At 41.3% G+C, this 23341-nt stretch overlaps 1 protein-coding gene across 1 annotated transcript; it reads right to left on the bottom strand.

Moving 5' to 3' along the window:
* Positions 1 to 813: 813 nt before the first annotated feature.
* On the bottom strand, positions 814 to 23003 carry Fem1c (fem-1 homolog C). Its single transcript, XM_052155411.1, has 3 exons — positions 22676 to 23003; positions 21177 to 21903; positions 814 to 3806 (listed from the first exon to the last, which is right to left on the bottom strand). Exons 2-3 carry the CDS (start codon positions 21718 to 21720, stop codon positions 2497 to 2499), a joined length of 1854 nt encoding a protein of 617 aa, XP_052011371.1. The 5' UTR covers positions 21721 to 21903; positions 22676 to 23003; the 3' UTR covers positions 814 to 2496.
* Positions 23004 to 23341: the final 338 nt, after the last annotated feature.

The raw sequence follows: 23341 nt of genomic DNA, 5'->3' as shown, positions 1-23341 counted from the left end.
ACCATGTGTCCAGCTTAGTTTGATTCAAATGAGTACAATTAGATCATTTCCTCACCATGGACAAAAACAAACGCACAAACTTCAGAATTGTATTTTATTCAGGCTCACGTTTTTCTGACCAAGGCCCGAACGATTATCTGAGGTTGCACTCCTGAACCAACTCACTCTAAAATAAAATCAAGGCTAATTTCAGCTACAAAACTGCTTTTTCAAGAGCTCCCAATGGCGTTTCTGAAGAGGGCAAAGAGAAAGGGCAAGCAGCATCCTGCCTGCAACACAGCGCTGCAGCGCTCAAGACTGAAGGACCCGTTAGTTCTGTTATCTATTCGTAGTGACAGAAGATCTCCTCATTCCACACAGGGCTATGCAACTCCAGTGCCCCTGTAAGACACTGTTAAGATGTGCCCTGCTCTACAGGCATGTAAGCTAGACTCTTCTGGGCAAAGAGGGGAGGCAAGACATTAAATCCCTAAAATCAAATTGTCATCTTGTACCCAAAAAGTGAAATCAATCAACGAGTTTAATTACCTTGAAAAAAAATAGTGGCTCACTCATAGATAACTCTCACAACACCCATTAGAGGGAGATGATTTCAAAATATTGTTAAGATATCTGTCTAAATGACATATTATTCTTATATACAGCAGCTCAAATATTTTATCAGACTTTCCATGGTAAATAAAACATAGTAAAACCTTTTTCATTGATGAGTTTAAAGAGATCATTGATAACTAATCCATTTTTCCAATGGTAAAATGTAATTTAAAATGTAGTAAAATGAGTAAGGATACATTTTAAAGAATTAAACCTCAATTGTTTAATGAAAAAGTCTAATGTTCTTTATTTACTACCCATTACAAATTTTTTCTGAATAAAGATGAATTTCATTATTTGTAATTCTTTAAGTGGCATTTCATCAACCCTCAGAATAAAATGTCATCCCTAAATCCCAGCGACCCAGATCATGAAGTTCATAGACGAACTGACTCTGCTAGAATCAATAAGCTTTTCATACAGAACAAATTCTTTCCGACATCAGTAGGGTAATGTACCATTTATTGTAAATTCTACTGCGTAGCGGTAAAGTGCTGAGTGATTACCTGAATCTTTTTAATTTTCACTTATCTTAAGTCAAAAGAGCCCTTTCTGCGGCATTAACAAATCTACAATAGGGAAAAAAAAGGGAGAGGGAGGAAGACCTGGGAGGGGTGATATGGAGATGGGGGACAGAAGGAGACGCTTTCATTAAGGGAACAGAAATCACTGTGAAATCTCGTGTTTAATAGGGTGACAAATAATTGAGATCAAAGTAATTCATGCACGTTATCTTTAAAAGATATACATAAACTTGAAGAAAGAAAGAACGCTGTTATTGACCTTTGATCCTATGGCAGTAAACTGCATACTAGAATACCTTAATTATCTTAGATGCCTAGATCTGGCTTGGCAAGCATCATGCCACTGACATGCTCTAGCCTTTTGTAACTAACGTGGTCTGCAGCTGGATGACTGGTAGTTCAGTGAGTCATTAGGCTGTGTGATCAAGTCTGAGGCTAGACGGAAGCAGAGTCTGCACCGAGTCACACCATCAGCACAAGCAGGACGACGCTGGAGCGTATGGAAGGCAGGTCACTCTACAAAGGTCTTCCTTTACTGCATGATATCCTAAGATGACAGACCTAAATTTCAACTGGGTTAATGACTTGTAATAGATTTGTTTCCCAAATTTAGCATACAAAATTTTCTGTGGATTGAAGAAAGAAACCTCAGATGTGAAGAAATAAAGCAAAAACCAAACATAAAATTTTAAAAAGCTTGAGCTCAAACAGCTTACCGGCAACGAGAAAGTGACATGCTCTAAGAGTACTTTTGTGAAATGAACTTCGTAACTGAAAACAGTGTTTTGAGTTGAAATTGACCAACTGCTGCATAGAGAATATGCCAACACACAACAGTCCCAGTTTAAGCCGGTGCATAGAGAAGGTAAAGCACTTATGGTAACTGCAATGGTGAACAAGTCCATAAGGGTTATGACTTAGCATGGACCCAAAGTTCAGGGAACACTGTAGCAGAAATGGTTTGGGAGAAAAAAGTGGAAACAGGCAAAACTTGAAGACAGAAGGGGGAGTCAGGGGAGGATGACTTTCAATTGTATAAAATTCACAAACTATTAAAATATAAAGGCATCACTGAAAAACAGTTAACTCTGTCCCAAACACCCAACAGCAAACAAAATCAGAATGGCCTTTGGCAGACAATTTTAGAAATTTGAATATGACATTACATTTCTCAATAATTCACAACAATATATTATACGGTATATTTATATTAAATACTGGGAAACCAATCCTGCAGATTTGATGCTTACAATGCTTTAGCCAATGAGAGCACAATGATATCAAGCTAAATGAATGCTGGTGTTATCACAACAGTGCTCATTTATGAAACAACTGTTCCCAATTCGTGCTTTAACAGTGCTGAAGCACAATCGAATCATCATCTGTGGAGTGAAACAAAGGTCTCCAGCTTTTCTGGGATGTTCCCTTTGTAATAGATCCTATGATTCACGATGACGCGGGCAGCGAGACACTGCAATGTGGTGTGATTTATGGGCTGGATCAAATTTTTAGCTATCTCCTTCTCGTCCAGCAAGTCACTAGCAGTCTGTTTGTGTAAGTTTGTGGCATCAAAATGTGCACCTGATTTAATAAGGAGATTCATGATGTCTGGATGGTTGTTCAGAGCAGCGATATGTAGGGGACTGTTGTCATCAGAGTCTCTGACATTCACATCAGCACCACATTCTATCAGTATCGCAGTAACTTGCAAAGATGGGAACTTACAAACGGGGTACCGCCCTACACATGTAGTATTCTTGTCCACAGCCAGGTGCAGAGGGCTGAAGTTATTCTTTCCTCTTGGATGCAGCTTAAGAAACCTGTAGATGGTCTGCTTTTTGAAATGATCCTGTTCTAGAGTACAAGGAACTTTTTCTAATAAGCAAATTAAGTGCAAAATGATGGAAAGAGCCTTATTTAACTGCAATGGGTCAGCTGGACACTGAGTTTGTTTGATAGCTCGCTCAATTTCAAGGACACTTTTGCACAGTATGCCCATGAGGTCATCAAATGTAACAGTAGTCCCCAGCAAGCCTTTCGCCCTGTCCTGTAGCATAAAGGAGAACAGTTCTGCAAACGACAGTAAGCTGCTGGCGGTCATTGGGCTTAAAGGGTCCAAGTTGCTCTGCTGCATGTCCAAAGCATACTTCCATAGGTTGATGCATCGCTTAAAATTTCCAGAGTCAGCGTAGACAGCACCCCTATATCTAATGTAGTAAGAGGTATCGGGATGAGAAGGACCAAGAATCCGTTCTCTAATTAACAGTGCCTGCATTCTCATCTCATCAGGATCAGCAATGAGGCCTTCTAACTCTTCTGCACTGTTTACCTCCTTGGCATAATCATAAGCCATTATTAGTGTCTGTGGAACTGGTTTACTAATTATATTAGTCCTATCACTGTACCTCATATTCATTGCCTTTTTCCAGTATTTCAAAGCCCCAAGTAAATCTCTTTTTTTATCTACAAATGTAGCTCCCAGAAGCTCTAGAGCATTAATACGTTCTGTCTTGCTTGTCTGGGCATGGTGTGTGAGAAAATCCACAATATTAGTGTGACCAGTCACACTTGCTGAGAGAAGAGGAGTCATCCCGTAGCCATCTTTTTCCATCTTGGCACAATACATAAGTAGCATCTTCATGATGTCCAGGCTTCCAGACTCTGCACAATCATGCAATGCAGTATTGCCTTAAAGAGAAAGGAAAGAGCATACTTTGAAGCACCAGGGCCAGGATATAATGTAACCTCCCCAAAAAGTTCAGGCAATTCTGTAAGACATATTATAGTTACAAAGAATAAAAGTTACCTTCAGCACCTAATATTTGTGTCTGATACACAGCAGGAGCTGAAGAAAATACTTATTAAACTTCCTGAACAAATAACTCTATTAAAACAAGTACCAAAAAGAAAACAAAACCCCACCACCACCAGAGTTGTCAGATAATGCTCCTTAATCAACAGCCCCAAGCACATTTCATTCACAGTAAAATGAAAGTGAATATTCTGTAACTCTAAAGCATATTCTCTGAACAAGTGAAATAAAATTCCTAAGTCTGGGGCTGGAGAGATGGCTCAGAGGTTAAGAGCACTGACTGCTCTTCCAGAGGTCCTGAGTTCAATTCCCAGCACCCACATGGTGGCTCATGGCCATCTGTAATGGGATCCAATGCCCTCTTCTGGTATGTCTGAAGAGAGTGATAGTATATTCACATACATAAAATAAATAAATATTTAAAAAAAAAATTCCTAAGTCATTTGTAGATTTCTGGGTCAATTTCTCCATTTATAAACGAAAAATCTAGTCTTTAAGATCTAAGATTCTTCCACTTGACTTTAGTAGAAGACAAAATTCCTGAATATCAAATGAGTTTTAACTGTTAAAGCCAATTTTTGTTGCATATTCTTCAAAACATTGCTCTCATAGGAAAAATAAGTCCACTAAGACCTGAAAAATATGTGGGAGCTATAACTCCTGAAAAGACATATACAAAATCCTCGAGAATGGGTTAATTCCTGTTGTAATTTTTTTTTTTTTTTTTTTGGATTTGTTTTTTTTCGAGACAGGGTTTCTCTGTGTATCCCTGGCTGTTCTGGAACTCACTCTGTAGACCAGGCTGGCCTCAAACTCAGAAATCCGCCTGCCTCTGCCTCCCAGAGTTCTGGAATTAAAGGCGTGGGCCACCACCGCCTGGCTTTAGTACACTTAAATCAATATTTAAAAAATGAAAGTATGCCTGGCTTTAGTACACTTAAATCAATATTTAAAAAAATTAAATTATGCCACTCTCAGAAAGAACTCACAAGATTAGCCTCAGACTGGCATCTGGAAACTCTTTCTCTATATCAGCATAATCCCTAAATAATAGGGGTGGCTCACTGTGTCAAATCATAGTTTATGAAATTTGTTAAACAGTTGGTTTTTGTCCAGGAGTCTGAAATTTGGGATATGGTTAGGCAAAGGGTACCTGTATGACCCAGTCCTTAATAACAACCTTAAGTGCTAAATCTGTCATGGGTTTCCCTATGCCAAAATATGTGCTTTTCATTATTGAGGAAGAATGTTCTTCATGAAAGGAGAAGGCAGGAAGAGGCCTGCACACTGCCCTCTAGACCTCACCCTGACTCCCCCTTATGATCAGCTGTGTCTCCTTATGATATCACTGTAATAAATCTTAGCTATGAGTACTATTCTAGTGAGTCACCTTCAAGTATCAGGCTGCTTTTCAGGACCTGCAACATAGTATTACACCAGGAAGTGGTTTGAAGATGAATACTTTAAATAACAAATTTACTTTAGAATTAAAGTTGGGGGTTGGGCGAGCCTTCAGTAAGTAAAGCTCAGTGAGTGAGGTGCTTGGCAAGCATGCGTGAAGATGTGATATGACTCTTCAGCTCAGTAGTGTAAACCTGGCATCCCAGTGTTTTACACTAAGATGGGAGGTGGACACCAAATTCCAGAAAGTTTGTGGACCTACTAGCCTGGCATATACAGAACAACAACAAACCACAAAGAGACCCTACAAACACACGAGTGGTATGTACACATAGAAGCAAACACGGGTACATATATACAAAGAAAGAAAAAACATGGGCCATGAATATGGCTTTGTGAGGTGTAGTGGCTTATGCCTTTAAAACCCAGCACTTAGGAAGGAGAGGCAGGCAGATTTCTGTACTTGAGCTCTTCCTGGCCTACAGAGTGAGCTTCAGGACAGTCGGGGATGTTATACCGAGAAACTCTGTCTCAAAAAACAAAACAATATGAAAAAGATAGTTTTGCAGTAACATCACTTGCTGTCAATCCTGATGAGTTCTGTCCCCGGGGTCCTACAGGACTGAAGGAAAGAGCTGACTCTAGCGGGAGTCTCACCTCCACACACAATCCACGGCACACACACCACAACCCCAACTAGTAAAGAAGTAAATATCCTTTAAAGCGATTTTTTAAAAGTTGTTACATACAAGGATTTGAAACATTTCATTAGTTGATCATTGTTTCTTTCCCACAGTATCTTTTAAGTACTACATGATTATTTAGAATCTGTTTATTCCGTCTCAGATTTAGTGATCTACAACAAAGTTTGTCAACCACCCAAGGCACTCAGAGGTTCTGATTACTGATTGTCATTCGCTTCAAATTTCAATTAAGTAAAAATAACTACTACTCTAAATATATTTTAAAAACATTTTGGCCCGGCAGTGGTGGCGCACGCCTTTAATCCCAGCACTTGGGAGGCAGAGGCAGGTGAATTTCTGAGTTCGAGGCTAGCCTGGTCTACAGAGTGAGTTCCAGGACAGCCAGGGCTACACAGAGAAACCCTGTCTCGAGAAAAAAAAAACAACAAACAAACAAACAAACAAAAAACATTTCAAATTATTCTGAAGTGAGAATCCCTACTATTTTCATTCCCCCAAAAAAATAGATGGTATAAATTAAAAACAAACAAACAAAAATCTGAAGCAGAAAAAAAAGGCTTAAATGCCATTTCTTTTATATTAAGAGCAACATAAAATCAAGACTAGGGATGCAGCAAATCAGGTTTAAACGAACTAAAGTTATGCATTTATTGAAAAATTAAGAGTATTCTAAGTACAGCCATGTGCAGGCAAAACCAAATCAAAACAAAAAAACCCCATCTGGCTTAAAAGAGAAAGAGAAAAGGAGGCCTTGTTTCTTTCTGTCTAGTAATGGCAGTGACAAAGCAGTACAATCACTCGAGACTATGTACTAAGAGAGCAGGTATGACTGTGTACATCTCTAATCCACCACTTGAAAAGGAGAGGTGAGAGACTGTATTTTCAAAGCCAGCCAGGTCAGCACAGACAATATACTATCTCAAAAAACAAGAACAAACAAACAACAACAACAAAAAATACCAACCTGTTTTCATTTTCTCTAGTCCATCTGTCCTTCCTTTGTTTTTGTTTTTTATTTTGATACAGGCCCAGGCTATTCTCAAACTGTTTCTCTCCCGTCTGTACTTACTGAGTTTAGGGGTTACAGGCTTGTCCCATCATGGCCTAGCAACAACTTTGAATCTAAAACTTTGCTTAAAGCACTAAAGAGTCAACAAAGTAATTCAGGATAAGAAAGAAAACTAAAAAAGTCTAGAATTGGGTACAACTTTCCTAATGGTCTCCACTGGCTTTAGACGACAGGTGAGAAACAGGCCTCTCAACAGCTTGCATTGCAGACTGGAGACAACTGCCACAAGCTATTGGGAAGGGAGCGTTGGAAACTTATTCCCTACTTGAGGCTACAGTTCCACATGGCAAAGCTGAACTACAAATAGATAAGCCATCATAGAAAAGGAAATTAAGTTAATAAAATAACTGAGGATGCTACTGCATGTACTCAAACACTAGAAGCAAATACTAATACTACCTGGAGGATCAAATTGTTACAGCAGCTCAAATCATGTGTGTGTTCACTATGTGTATATGCGTGTGTACCTGTAGAAGCCAGAGGGATCATCCCTCAGGTGCTGTGATGGTTAATGTCACTTTGGTTGCACTTACATTCAAGAGGCCTTTGGGCATGTCTACTTAGGCATTCTGGGAAGGTTTAAGTAAAGGGTCAGAATCCTCATACCGACTAGAGTGAGTGGACAGCACCTCTGGCTGCATCCCAGCTATTAGAGGTGGGAAGAGCAGGCTAGTGTAGCTGCTTGCTTTTACCCCTTGTTCATGAGGACAACTATCTTGTTTCTACCACTGCTACTATCAGCCCATGCTGACACCACAACCTAATCTCTTCAGCCCCCCAAGATGGGTTGAAAATGTGTCTTTCCAGGAATTCTCCAGGGCCCCATTTCTAGGTGGAACTCCAGAAGACAAATTGCATGCATGTAATACACACCCTAAACATAAAGACAGAAATCATGGAAGAAAAATATTTCTCCCCCAAAGATACATGGAGTACACAAATACTGACCATAATCTAGGCCATAAAGTAAGCTTTAAAGAGTATCAAAAGACTGCCATAAAGCTTTCCAATGATGGCACATGCCTTTAACAGCAGCACTCAGGAGGCAGACACAGATGGACCACTGAGTTTGAGGCCAGCCTGGCCTACAGGGTGAGTTCCAGGACAGCCAGGGCTGCACAGAGAAACCCTGTCTCAAAAACAAACAAACAAAAAAAAAAAAACAAAAAAACAAACAAACAAAAAAAAAAAACATAAAATTAATCAGTAACATAAAAAAATTCTCTATATTTCAAATATTAAAATTCATTTTAATAGCTGGGGGCGGTGGTGGCGCATACCTGTAATCCCAGCACTCTGGGAGGCAGAGGCAGGCGGATTTCTGAATTCAAGGCCAGCCTGGTCTACAGAGTGAGCTCCAGGACAGCCAGGGCTACACAGAGAAACCCTGTCTCTAAAAAAAAAAAAACAAAAAAAAAATTTCATTTTAATAAATAACCCATGAGTCAAAAAACTAAGTCAAAAGGTAATTTCATCTGACTGGCAATGAAAGTACTAAATAACAAATCTTATGATCGAAACTGTGCTCAGAGTAACGCATACCTCTAAATGAACACAACAAACAAAAAGGCTTAAAAGTGGCTACAGTCAATCTCAAGAAACTGGTGGGAAGAAAAGAAATAAGTAGTACATTAAACTCAGAAAGTAGAGGCATATGTGATATGCAAACATGAAAAAGAACCACATCAAGAAATTATGAGCTGGGCAGTGGTGGCGCATGCCTTTAATCCCAGGCAGAGGAAGGCAGATTTCTGAGTTCGAGGCCAGCCTGAGTTCCAGGACAACCAGAGCTACACTGAGAAAACCTGTCTCAAAAACACCCAATAAGTAAATAAATAAATAAATAAATATGTAGACTTATTTTCTTAAAATGTATTAGCTACTGTCTCTTTTAATCTTTAAGTTTAACAATGTAAGACAGAGGGCTAAATTCAATTCTACACACAAACAGGAAACCAAAAATTAGTGGTAAAACATAAACACAAATCTAACAAATGCCACCTCAATGATATCATTTCTGAGATTCCATTTTATTTTATCTTTTTAATTAATCATTTTATTTGTTTACATTTCAAATGTTACCCTCTTCCTGGTCTCCCACCCATGAACTCCCCATCCCATCCCCCTCCCCTTTGCCTCTAAGAGGGTGCTCCCCCTATCCAGTCATCCACCCACTCCCACCTCACCCCTCTAGCATCCCTTCTCTGGGGCATCATGGGACCAAAGCACCTCCCCTCCCAGTGATGCCAGATGAGGCAGTCCACTGCTACATATGCCGCTGGAGCCACTGACAAGCCCATGTACAGTCTTTGATATAGATGGGAGCTCTGAGGGGTCCGGTTAACTGATACTGCTGCCCTTCCTATGGGGGTGCAAACTGAGATTCCATTTCAAAAGCCAGTCATACTACACTTGTGAATGTTGTATCTAATAGTAGTCAACATTCAAATCAAAGTGCAATGACATCTTCCTAGTTGAGCTTCTTCTTCAACAGTACAAAACCTTCAAGATTCTGAAACCACTATAGCATAAAGAAAAAATCTTTAGTTTTATAAAGTATTTTATTTGGTTAAGTGGGACACGGGTGTACTATGGGAGCAGACTTTACATGACAGTACCACGTCCATCATCTTCTCTGGCCTTGCTCCTCAGTATCTCTGGTAAGAGTCTAACCTAGAAGCTAGCAAAATCAATATCTTAGTCTTCATAGGTCATAAAGTCACTGTCTTAACCTCTGAACTCTGCCACACATCATAAAAGAATATAGAGATGTTAAATTAACAGATAAGACTATACCAACAATACTCAGTCTTGATTTCATTTTTTACATATTAAAGGTTATTTCATTTTCCTCAAATATATCTATAATCTTTGTACTGTTTCTACAAATCTTTTTGTATACTATATTTTGACAAAGATATATTCAGTATATACAACTATTCATGCTTTTCACCGTATGTTGGAATTCTGTCTAAGTTGCAAATCTGCACAGCCTCTGTGAATCACACTGATATTGCCTAATTGTTCTTAATGGTTCTGCCATAAAAGTTAAAGTAAGGAGATATGTCATAATTCACATAAACATTTCCTTGTCAGTAGGCATTTGTGTTGCTTCAAAATATTCACTACTTAAGATAGTGTCTCTAAAGATTTTCATAAAAATTCAAGAACCTGATAAATTTGCAAACAGCGTGTAGAACTTGTGTTCTGTACAATTAAAGAACCAATTGTATGCCAAAAAAAAAAAAAAAAAAAAAAGATAGTGTCTCTAACACAGCAATGACAGCAGACCAAGGGCTGCCCGAGACTGGGGTCTGAAAGAAGACATCTCTGTTCGTACATTTACATGGCAGGGATTACAGAAAGCACATTTGTAATGCTGTACATTCTGTAAAAATTACAGAAATGGTTACTAAAACAGACAGACTTTATGTAAATTATACCTCAATAAACAAGTGCCAAAATTAGCACATGCTTAAAACAGTTAAGGGGATAGCACATATGATCTCAAAGTAGAGAGAGGTAAGTAATACCGAGGGTTAAAGATTTAAGGAGGAAATGATGCAGAGGAGACAGAGGAGAGGAAGTTGGGGTGGATTAACCAAACCTAAAGATGTATGAAAAACAATTATGGCAACTTAGTACTCCACGTAGTACTTCAAAAGCTATTTAAAAACTGTAACTCTAGCCAGGCAGTGGTGGCGCATGCCTTTAATCCCAGCACTTGGAATAAATTAGAGGCTGGCTGATTTCTGAGTTTGAGGCCAGTCTGGTCTACAGAGCGAATCCCAGGACAGCCTGTCTCAAAAAAACAAAACAAACAAAACAAAAACTGTAACTTTAAAAGTTTAAACACAGATATCCTGCATACACTGACAATGCAGGTATAGCCTACAAGGTATAGGCTAGTAAATGGGAATCTCTAGGAAGGGGAAACCTCCCTTATGAGTAAGAGAGGTCCCAGAGGGCTGCCACTGCTCTAGGCTGCCCACAATAGCTAGACGGGAAGACCCTATTGCTGAAGACACAACACTATTGTAGGACACAGAGCAATCAAGCTGGAACTGACTTGAACGCTTTCTCCCTGATGTGTAGCTTTCTAGGTACCAGAAAGTACCACGAAGCCTGCCGGAAGAGGAAAGTCATCAATGGACCTGCCCGCTGTATAACCTATGGTAGGTACAACACCGACTTGCTGGGCAGATATGTTCACTAATAAACAGTGGCATGACTGTTGTGGACATAACCAAATGCTTTCTCATTAGATCCAGGAGGGAGGCTGGGCCAGGTACAGACCTATAATTCCCCTATCTGAATGGAATGCAATGCTTAAACATAAATGTTATCAACATGCTAGCAAACATCCTAAATCAAAATAAAGGGATATAGTCATATGTGTCCCACTGTGTCCTGCTATTTAGTCTAAATTTGAATGACCCAAAGTGGGAATATAGTATATATTATAATTAGGTTATACTTTTTATCCTTGGAAAAGTTCTTAAGCCATAAATAATTTTAGTAAACCCTGTAACTTTATCTCTGACCACCACACACGTGCTGTGGTATCTGTGTACCCACATACACACTTATACAAAATAAATAAAAATGTAATAAGCAATTATCTTGTTTAAGTCAAATATTACACAACTGATCTATAATGGATATTCTTTAAAATCTTCAAAATAATTCAAAATTGCTATAAATAATACCATCAAAAATGAAAAATGAGCCAGGCGGTGGTGGTGCACGCCTGTAATCCCAGCACTCTGGGAGGCAGAGGCAGGAGGATTTCTGAGTTTGAGGCCAGCCTGGTCTATAGAGTGAGTTCCAGGACAGCCAGGGCTATACAGAGAAACCCTGTCTTGGGGGGGGAAGGGGGGGAGTAAAAAAAAAAAAGATCCATAAAATGGGAAAAACACTTGGCAATATATATATATATATATATATATATATATATATATATATATATATATATATATATATATATATGATAAAAGACTTGTATGCCAAATGCATAAACTCTTAACAGCTCAATTATAAAACAAAGAATAGAAGACAATAAGATGATACAGAAATGGCAAACAATATGTGAATTAAGCATATGAATAGATACTAAACATCATTAGCCATAGAAAACTATGAACTAAAATCACAATTGTAGAATGGGTTGGGTACATTTAAACAGAACAAGGACTAGTGAGCGCAGAAAAATGAGGTCCCTCCTATATTCTGAGGAATATAAACCATGCAACTGTTCTGAAAAACAGTCTGTTACTTCCTTAAATATTAGACAGTGACCTCTGTAACCTTACTCAATTCCTAGAAACACATATGCCTGAGAGAAATAAAAATATAATATACCCATGTAATTTTTATATAAATGCCCATAAAGGCATCACTTATAATGCTGAAAATAAAATAATGACGTGCTCATCAACCGCTGAAGGAGTATGATGGTAGATCTGTCCCAGTGGGTCTCGGCCTTCCTAACGCAGGGCAATCCCCAACCATAAAAGTATTTTCATTGCTACTTCATAGCACTTTTTGCCACTGTTATAAATTTTAAGTGTTTGTAAGTATGTTTTAAATGGTTTTAGGTGATCCCTGTGAAAGGGCCATTTGACTCCACTAAAGGGATCACAACCCACAGATTAAGAGCCATTTTATTATTTGGGAATAAAAATGGAACTGGCACACTACAACTGAATGAACCTTGAACACATTATGCTAAGTGAAAGAAGCAAGTCATGAGGGACATATGTTCCATCTGCATTTACACAAGTCTACAACAGGTGGATTTACACGGCAGAAAGAAACTTAGTAATCACTTGAGGCTAATGCAGTAGACAAGAAACATGAAGTTTTTGGTAGGATGATGAAAAACTGTAGTGACAGCTATCTAACTCATTAAACACACTAAAAATAACCCATCGAATTATATGTTTTAAATAATTCAATGGTATGTGAATTAGATCTCAATAAAATTATCTGAAAATTCAATAACACTTGTTTTCCTAGTAAAATATATTTTGACCAACAAGAACAAAGACCAGTATGTTTGAAAAGACACAAAAATGACTGCTAGATTCCTAACAGTTTAGATGTAAAAGCGGGTATGAAGGGCTTAAGTAACTTCATTTGAGAACGGCAAAGTAAAAAACCCAAGCATAAACAAAAACAATCTCAAACAAAACAGAACCAAAAAAACCTAAAGAAGATTGCAAATGTGAGGTACTGAGAGGGATGTAGTGATTATGGGGATTAATATAATCTCCTCAGATATGAAGATGGTTAGTTTTAAATAGGAACCAACTTGTCTCAAAAGCCAACTGTATAGGCCTGGAGAGATGGCTCAGGGATTAAGAACACTACCCTTCCAAAGGATCTAAATTCAATCCCCAGAATCCTTATGGCAGCTCAAAATTGTAACATCAACCCCAGAGGATTCCAATATCCTTTCTGGTCTCCACAAACACTGGAAATATACAATGCAGAGGCTTACATGCAGACAAAATATACATAAGCATAAAGCAAAAATAAAGTTTAAAAATGTTTTTTAAACAATTGCCTAATTGTTGCTGGGCAGTGGTGGTGTATGCCTTTAATCCCAGCTCTTGGGAGGCAGAGGCAGGCAGATTTCTGAGTTCGAGGCCAGCCTGGTCTACAGAGTGAGTTCCAGGACAGCCAGGGCTACACAGAGAAACCCTATCTCAAAAAACAAAAAAACAAAAAACAATTGTTATGTTCAACTAGAGACACTCCTGAATATCTGAAGAATTTTCTCCCACTATAGAATGCTACGGGGAAAGAAGGAACCCACTGCCCTCCTCCTTAGGTATGTTGTCAGGGACAGAGTTCTTTCCATTTATCTAATAGTATCTACAGATGAACCTGTCTCTGAGATCAAACCTCAAAGGCAGGGATCAACACTAGGTATACTGTCTTACTATAATACCCTTTCAATTAATGAATGAATTTTACCGCTTAAAACATATTTAAAAAAAAAAAAAAAAAAAAAAAAAACGCCAACAGCCTGTTAAAAAGTAATGAGAAGTCAGGCACTGGTGGCGCACGCCTGTAATCCCAGCACTTGGGAGGCAGAGGCAGGTGGATTTCTGAGTTCGAGGCCAACCTGGTCTACAGAGTGAGTTCCAGGACAGCCAGGACTACAGAGAGAAACCCTGTCTCGAGAAAAAAAAAAAAAAGTAATGAGAAAAGCTTAAAAGTAATAGTCACCTACTTGTTCAACAGTAAAGGAATGAAGACCTCATCAGCACTGTAAAGTAAGACCAAGTGTAACTGACTGGTGTTATCTTTTTGTTGTTTTTTTCCCCGAGATAGGGTTTCTCTGTGTAGCCCTGGCTGTCCTGGAACTCACTCTGTAGACCAGGCTGGCCTCGAACTCAGAAATCTGCCTGCCTCTGCCTCCCAAATGCTGGGATTACAGGCGTGCGCTACCATGGCCCTGCTGGTGTTATCCTTTTAAGAACACTTTCTAATGCATAACATATAATATGTTCTAAGAAACTAGATTGAAAATGTAGCTCAGAAATAGTGCACTTTCTAGCATGCATGAAACCCTGAGGTCCCCACCACCACTAAAGAGAAAATCTGTTGGATTCTACCTCTAGTCTTATTTTTAAGACAGAGCTAAAAATTATTCTTCTTCCCCACCAAGTCAAATATGCTACTCCTTCAGCCCCACATCAGTTTTAAGTAGTTCTTTTTGATTACCACTGTTCCTTTCCCTATCCTCCAACCCCATGCCCTCACCCAAAAATCTAAGGATCAATAACAAAGTTTGAGGGTCAGAGTCCAGGCAGGTGAGGGTGTGTACACATTGGAATCTGTCCCTACCATCCATAAACAATCACTTCACCCACTTTGTGATGAAGTGGCATCACAAAAGGTTACACACAAAATGAGATATTTTATCTGTGTATGACTTTAAAATTGATGATATCTGAAACATTTGGTGCAACTCTCTCCTTACTTGCCTTCTTTTCGCCTGGTGGGAGGGCTCAGGCAAAGAGGAGAGTGCGAGCAGGAAGGGGGGATGGCTTTGCTGCCTCTACTGGAGTAGCCTCCACCTCAGTCAGTACCTCCGTGTCTTAGTACCTCCGTGTCACCCTGTGCAGAGTAGGGACAGATTGGGCAGGTAACAGGCCAGCTCGAGGAGTGCCATCTAGAAGTGCGAGGGAGCTTCTGGTGGTGTTTCAGACTCTCAGACTACTGAGTAATTCTCGCACACCTTTATTCCTTCTGGACAGGATTCTTACATACAATTTTGGGATGGGTCAGGTACTTCTCATTGGCTTGGTCTGAGAGCTTTGGGAAACCTTATTTGCACATGGGAGGGCTTGATGCTGCTCCTACGTGACTGATGGCCACAGACTTCTCTGGGAGGGTAGAGGGAGCTGTGGGAGGGGTGTGGCTGCGATGCTACAAGAGCTAAGGGCCCGAGGGGTATGGCCAAACACCTGCAGTTCCTTGCAGTCACGACAGTCTCTAGGTGTTAAGCCTGAGCTTGACCAGGGACCAGGCCGCCTATGCACAGCTCACCGCCCCATACATCCTCACATACAGAGCTGTGACAATGGTGATGAGAAAGAGAACATTCCTTTTGAATCACTCAAAAATCACACAGTAGGAGAAAGAGCTGGCAAAAATATGGGCTATTATTATAATATTTCTTTTGTGCAGCATATATTGTTTTTTATAGAAGTATCTAAATCAAACTTAGAAAATATAAGGCAAATACTATCAGTACTCACATCTCCACTGACTTAAGAATTTAAAAGATACCCCAATTGGATTTCAATAATATGGACATCATTAAACTGATTAAAGAGTCCTAACCAGGGCTGGAGAGATGGCTCAGTGGTTAAGGGCACTGACTGCACTTCCAAAGGTCCTGAGTTCAAATCCCAGCAAACCACATGGTGGCTCACAACCATCCATAATAAGATCTGACACCCTCTTCTAGTGTGCCTGAAGACAGCTACAGTGTACTTATATATAAAAAAAAAAAAAAAAAAAAGAGTCCTAACCAAAAAAACATCAAAAAGCCTCCCTCAACATAGGATGATAATTTTATCCTCTCCCCTTTAGTTATCTTGAAGTATGCCTAATACTGACACGATTAAACAGTAATTTAAATAAAAATTCTTAATCAGAATTTTTTCTTAAAAAAAAAAAAAGAAAAAAAGAAAGGTCAGACGATGGTGGCACACGCCTGTAATCCCAGCACTTGGGAGGCAAAGGCAGGAGGATTTCTGAGTTCAAGGCCTGCCTAATCTACAGAGTGAGTTCCAGGACAGCCAGGGCTACAGAGAAACCCTGTCTCAAAAAACCAAAACCAAAACCAAAAAGAAAGGAAGGAAGGAAGGAAGGAAGGAAGGAAGGAAGGAAGGAAGGGAGGGAGGGAGGGAGGGAGGGAGGGAGGGAGGGAGGGAGGGAGGGAGGGGAGGGAGGGAGGGAAGAAAGGAAGAAAAGAAAGGAAGAAAAGAAAGGAAGAAAGGAAAGGAAAGGAAAGGAAAAAGGAAAGGAAAGGAAAGGAAAGGAAAGGAAAGGAAAGGGAAAGGGAAAGGAAAAGGAAAAGGAAAAGGAAAAGGAAAAGGAAAAGGAAAAGGAAAAGGAAAAGGAAAAGGAAAGGAAAGGAAAGGAAAGGAAAGGAGGGGGAGAGAAAGAGAGAGAAAGAGAGGGAAAGAGAGGGAAAGAGAGGGAAATAGAGGGCTGGAGAGATGGATCAGTGATTCAGAGCACTAACTGCTCTTCCAGAAATCCTGAGTTCAATTCACAGCAACCACATAGTGGCTCACAACTATCCGAAGTAGAATTTGATGCCCTCTTCTGGTATGTCTGAAGATACCTATAGTGTGCTCATATACATAAAATAAATAAATCTTTAAAAAAAAGGGGGGGGGGGAATAGATAGCCATGGTTGTTATTTTGTTTTGTTTTGCTTTGTTTTTTTTTTTAATTTGTTTTTTTTTCCCCCCAAGACAGGGTTTCTCTGTATAGCCCTGGCTGTCCTGGAGCTCACTCTGTAGACCAGGCTGGCCTCGAACTCAGAAATCCACCTGCCTCTGCCTCCCAGAGAGCACCGCCTGGCTGATAGCCATGGTTGTAACTAACCATGGATGGATAGGAGGGCTAGAACAAGAGGAGGAAGTGGGCAGGGACGGGGAGAAAAGGATGAGGGAAAGAATATGAGGAAAGACAGCTAACTTAAGGCCACTTCAGAAGCTTCCTAAAATATATACATAAATGACGGAGACCTAAATGAAATACCCCAATAACGGGGAGAGAGCGCCCCATCTGGCCATCTCTTATCACTACATGGGAACCCCTAAAACAACCCATGCTGCTGCCAAGACTATAGGTTGCTCACCACAAACTGATGGCAAGACCCCATTGCCGAAAAAAACACCTACACAACTCATTGGACATGGAGAAGTCAAGCTGGTGCCCACAGAGCCTGCACCCCTATGTTCTAGCATCTTTGATGCAGTACCCTACCAAAAATGTAAAAACCAAGCAAACCACTAACGAGTTTGATCTACAATGGTGTCCTGCCTGCAAGATATATTAGTGCAGTGGTGTTACAAAGCGCTGTGGAGCTAACTAACCAATATCTGACTTGGCTTAAGGTCCACTCCATATGATGGAACTCATAACTGACATTGCTTGGATGACCAAGAACCTGAGACTGGATAGTACAGGGACCTAGGGTAAAGCAAATACTACTGTCCTAAACAAACAAACAAACAAACAAACAAACAAACACAAAGGACTCCTAACATTCTGCTCTACTATACATCAGTGCCTTGCTCAGATATCATCAGAGAAGTTTCCCCCTGCAGTAGTGCAAAGAAATAAAGATATCCACAACCAGACTATACAGAGGATTGCGAGACCTTGCAACACACAGACCTAAATGGGATGTCTCCATCAAATCCTTCCTATCAGGGCTCAGGGAAGCCCAGGGAAGAGTAGGCAGAAAGAATATAAGAGCTAGAGAGGGGTTGGAGGACAAGCGAGAAAACAAAGCCCTCTAAGTCAGTGTGACTGACAGGCAGCATGAGCATGACTGCACAGGTCTGCACCAGGTCCTTACATATATATTATCATGACTTTCAGTTTAGTGTTTTTATGGGATTCACTGGTATATGAGCAATATAAGAAGAAATATGGTATATTTCTTCTGCCTTTTCTTGGGTTCTTTTCCTTCTGTTTGTTTTTGTTCAATTCCCATGTGTTAGTTTTTTTCATAGTACAGTATAATATAATAGAAAATAATATGGTCTAGTAGAATATAATGTAGTGTATAGTCCATTCCCTTAGAAGCCTGTCTGTTTTCTAAGGAGGGGAGTAGCTCTAGATGGGTTAGAACTGGGAGGAGCAAAGGAAGGGAAACCATAACTGGGATATATATTATGTGAGAAAAAAATATTTTTAGTAAAAGGTAAAAATGTTAAAGGAAAAATACTAAAGATATTGTATATCCTGTAGTATCAACTATTCAGCCAAGATATGTTTACTTTTGTAAAAATGAATAAAAACATCTATCTAATTAGTGTACAAAAAGAAAGAGTATGCAGGTCTTAAAACTAAGGAGCTATGGTTAAGTATTTAAAAATAACTTACAATTTAAAAAACAGGTTATAGACCAAGATATTAAATAAACCTGCATACTCATATCTGTATAAAATTTAGAACTATCTCTGGAAGGATTGTCTGAGTACCAGGATTTCTTTTAATAGTTTTGCATTTGCTCTGAAAAACTTCAAGGAAAAAAAAAAGGCAATGGTCTCGTATCATTTTCATAAGGTCCTTTAAAAACAAAACAAAACAAAATAAAACACCAATACTATTATTATAAACATGCTCAGCAACACTACAGTACCCACAGTAGTTTACCTTCTATCACAACACATACTTTGCTTCTACAATTCTCCTTATGCAGGCATTCATACTGTAATTATTCTCACAGATGTGTGCTAATACACAATTTTCCTCAAGAATATTCACAGCAGCACAGTCCTGAATCAATCAACTATATACATTCAATGAAAAATTGTATCAAACAAGAATGAGCTAGCCATGTTTACTGGAACAGAATGACATAATATAGGATCAGGACAGGACAGCCAGGGCCTTACAGAGAAGCCCTGTCTTGAAAAACCAATAATAATAATAATAATCCCTGTCTTGAAAAACCAATAACAACAACAACAACAAAAATTTAAAAAAAAGACACCTGAATGTAGCCAGGCTTTTGGCTACTTTGCCAATCCCTTTTTCCACCACCCTTGTCCACCCCTATTACAACTTCCCAACACTAGGTAGGAGAAAAAGGCTAGGGGAGAAAGGGGGCACCAATATTGTTAAACTACTTCCTGCTGATTAGGGGAGTCCAGTTCCTTGGGGCAAGTTTGATCTTTGTAGTTGAGATATTCAATTTCTTGTACGTTTCCACACAACCATCTGACAAAATGCAACAAACAACAACCACAGGAACCAGTAGCAAGAGGAAGAGGAGGAGGAGGAGGAGCAGCAGCAGCCACAGCCCCTCTTGGGGCTCTAGAATTTATGAGGACCCCTTTAAGAGTCCCCAGAATTCCAAATGTCACTGCAGAAACTATCTGTATCTGGCAAAATCACACCCCTGCTAGAGTTTGAGGCAAACCATAGTCAGCTGCTGTGGACAGTCTAAATAGCCCCATATCCCATACCTGGGATTAAAACAAAAACATATTTCTGTAACAATTCTGTATTTTTAAAGAGACCACTACACCGGAGCCTGTACACAGACACACAAACACACGCACATGCATTTACACACACATTTATACATACATACAAGGTACATATACATATACATACACAAGGTTGGGTGTCACCCAACAGCAAAGGCAAAGCAGGGAGAGAGGGGTGCACAGTCCATCTCTAAAGAAAAGACACAAACTATAAAAGATGGTGAACTTCTATAGAAGTCTAGAATGCAGGGATAAGGCTTATTTTTCATTGTAAACAAAGCAAGCCAAGTTATGTTGTTTGAAAAACTCTTAGCCTGATGTATGCTATTCATAAATCTTAACAGCTTTTTAAAGTTAGGTAGTGAATTATTTTTCTTTTTCTTTCTTTCTTTCTTTTTTTTTTTGTTTTTGGTTTTTTTTCTGAGGCAGGGTTTCTTTGTGTAGCCCTTGGCTGTCCTGGAACTCATTCTGTAGACCAGGCTGGCCTCGAACTCAGAAATGCGCCTGCCTCTGCCTCCAAAGTGCTGGGCTTAAAGGCATGCGCCCACCACTGCCCGGCTTGTGGGCAGATTTACTTAACATCTTCAGATTATCAAAATTGTGCTGAGAAAGCCTCTTTTAAAGACTGAAAGAATCCCTAACCTATCACTACTGTCTTTAGTTTCTAACAATCTTGAAAGTTACACTGAACTGTAAACCTAAGCTCTTCCTAAGGTCTTTAAACTATTGCCAACAAATCCACTGGTTTGACCTAGTCCCCATTTAGCTTTTTAAGCCCTGAGCAAGTCTTGAAAATCCATTTTCTGTCTTGCTACATTTAATATGTATTCTACATAAAAGGATTTTCTATTGGCCTCGAGTATGTGGAATCAGGAAGCATGTATCTCTTTCAGGTTTAATCCTTTCAAGGCAGTATGGTCTAGCTTTCTATGTCAGAGCAACAAAATTTGCCTACCTAGAATAAATAAGATAGTGACTCACTACCCCAAAATGACGTTTAAAACAGTCCAAAACAATGTATTTCACTATACTCCCAGAGGTTCAGCTCCTCTGCCACTAACATACTCTGTAACTTCGGGGATGAGAGCGAAAATGCAGCTGAAGGCAGCAGCCGGGATCGTTTATCACCTATGTCTAACGCACTATCAAGTATCAGAGTCAAGGCAATACTGGAAGGGTTACCTAGTAAACACAGGTCTGTTAATGCAGGCCTACTCAACAACAATGCTACAAATTGTTGTCAAACTTCCTGAATACAAGAGGCAGTCACCTAAAACAAAACAAGCAAGAGAAAAACAGAGCTGAGCTCACCTTTAACACTTTTTCTATTAACGTCCGCTCCCTTTTCAAGTAAATACTGAGCGATCTCTTTGTGTCCTTTGTAGCACGAAATCATCAAGCAAGTGTGCCCATGCCGGTTGGACACTTCCAAATCGGCTTTGTGTTCTACAAGATATTTCACTATTTCCAAATGGCCGTCGAAGCACGCAGCTCGTAGAGGAGTTGAGTTGGTTAAAGTCGTGTTGTTGACAGATGCTCCATGATTTAACAAAGACTGGACAACCTTCAGATGTCCTGCTGCGGAAGCGGCCCACAAAGGGGGGGCCCCCTCGATGGTTTCCCCGTCAAAGTTGACGGAGCCCCCGACTTCGATGGAAGCACTGCACTGCTCTAGAAGGAATTCTACCATGTCCAGGTGTCCATACCTAGCAGCCATCAAAAGTGGTGTGGCCCCATTTGTTTTTTCCGAGATCAAGGAGGAAACCTCCGCTTTAGATTTGCTTGCCAGCAACTTGGTGAGGAGCCGGAGTTTGCCATCGCGCGCTGCGTTGAACACCGCTGTCTTTAGATCCATTTATGTCCAGTCGAGGCTAAGCTTTATTTATCGTTCAAAGCCAAGCTCCAGCTTAACTCTCCACGCAGGCAAGTAGCAGGAGCCAAAGTTCAACGTTAGTCACCGAGACCCAGAACGGATATAAAACCCAGAGAGTATGTTCTGTCCTATCGCATTCCAACATCGGAGAAGCAGAGCACCGAACTAGCGAATTAAAAAAAAAGAAAAAGAAAACGAAAACAGTTTTAGGATTTTTGCATACAAGTAAAGATAAAAACACGATTTGGGCTTCCCTATTTTCTAATCTTGTGGGGGGGGGGATAGAAAAGGGGAAAAATGCCATACTCGGAACGATCCTTTCCCCCTTCCTCCAAAAGAGGTGCGAAGGGAAAATACAAAAGGGTTCACGCGAAGACCATAATGTTTCGATGGGAGGCAGTTCCCCCCGATGTGCGGAAAATGAAACACTACAGGCAATTGGTTTCCTCGTGTCCGGCTCTAGCCAGCCCAGCTTTGTTCTGGTTTTGCCTTGCACACGCCCAGCGAGTACCCGAAAGGGGCAGGAGACGCGGCGGGTTCAGAAATGCTTCTTTCTTGCATCTGCAAAGCACTCGCCAAGGGCGCGAGGCTGGAAGGCCTCATGGTGGCCAGGATGGGTTTCGACAAGGAACAAAAAGGTCAGACGCACCAACTCTCGGCCTGCTCACGCTAGGACCTCGCCGGAAAGGCTTTCTTCCCTTCTAACTACGCGAGGCGCTCAGGAAATCCGGCCGCCTTCCAGCCTTTAACTTCCCCAGCCGCCCCGTGCTCCGCGGCCACAACCGCCCTCCGTCACCTTCGCCTCCACCCCTCCCAGCCTCCCGCCTGCCCCGGGTCCCGCGGCCCACACGACCCCGGCCGGCCGCCATCTGTCTGCCCCGACGCCCTCCTCCCGCCCAGGCCTCCCCGCCGGGCCCCAGGCCGCGGCCATCGTTACCTGCCCCGGGGCTGGTCGTCCCACCGTCCGCTGCTCCGGTTCCGGCCGCCCCTTCAAATGGAAACCGTTGTCCCGGTCGCCTGGGATGCCCTACTCCGCCTGCGGCCGCACAGCTCCTCCATGCCCCGCGCCCCACAGGAATGAATCCGGCCGCGCTGCTCGCTCCGCCCCGCCCCGCGGAGCTGTCTGCACCCTCCCTCCCAGGCCGTTCGCGTTGCAGCAGCTGCCGCGGCGGATGGTGTAATGGGCTGCAGGCCCGGGGGCCGGACAAGCCAGTTCACTGCTTCACATTACTGACGCCGCAGCCGCGCCATTGGGTCGAGGGAGGGCGGCGGCCGCCGCCAGCAACCGCCTAGGGGCGGGGCAGGGCAGGGCGGCGGGGGCGGTGGGCGGGGAAGGGGCGGAGCCTGCGCGAGCTGTGGGAAGGATGCGCCTGCGTACTAAGGGAGAGGCGGGGCGCCGTAGAAGGAGGCGGGGGCCTGAGAGAGCGCCCTGAAAATGCGCCTGCGTGCTACGGAAAGGGCGGAGCTCCTTGGGAACGGGTGGAGCCTAGGAGGGCTACACAAAAGACACGCCTGCGTGGTATTGGGGGGCGGGACATCGTGAAAGGTGTGGGGAGCCCAGAAAGAGAGCGCCAAGGAGAATGCGCCTGTGTGCTGCGGAGAG

This window comes from Apodemus sylvaticus, chromosome 13 (assembly GCF_947179515.1).
Source record: "Apodemus sylvaticus chromosome 13, mApoSyl1.1, whole genome shotgun sequence".
Taxonomy (NCBI): domain Eukaryota; kingdom Metazoa; phylum Chordata; class Mammalia; order Rodentia; family Muridae; genus Apodemus; species Apodemus sylvaticus.
Note: the sequence above shows the minus strand (reverse complement) of the source record. Positions and strands in the feature narration are given on the sequence as shown.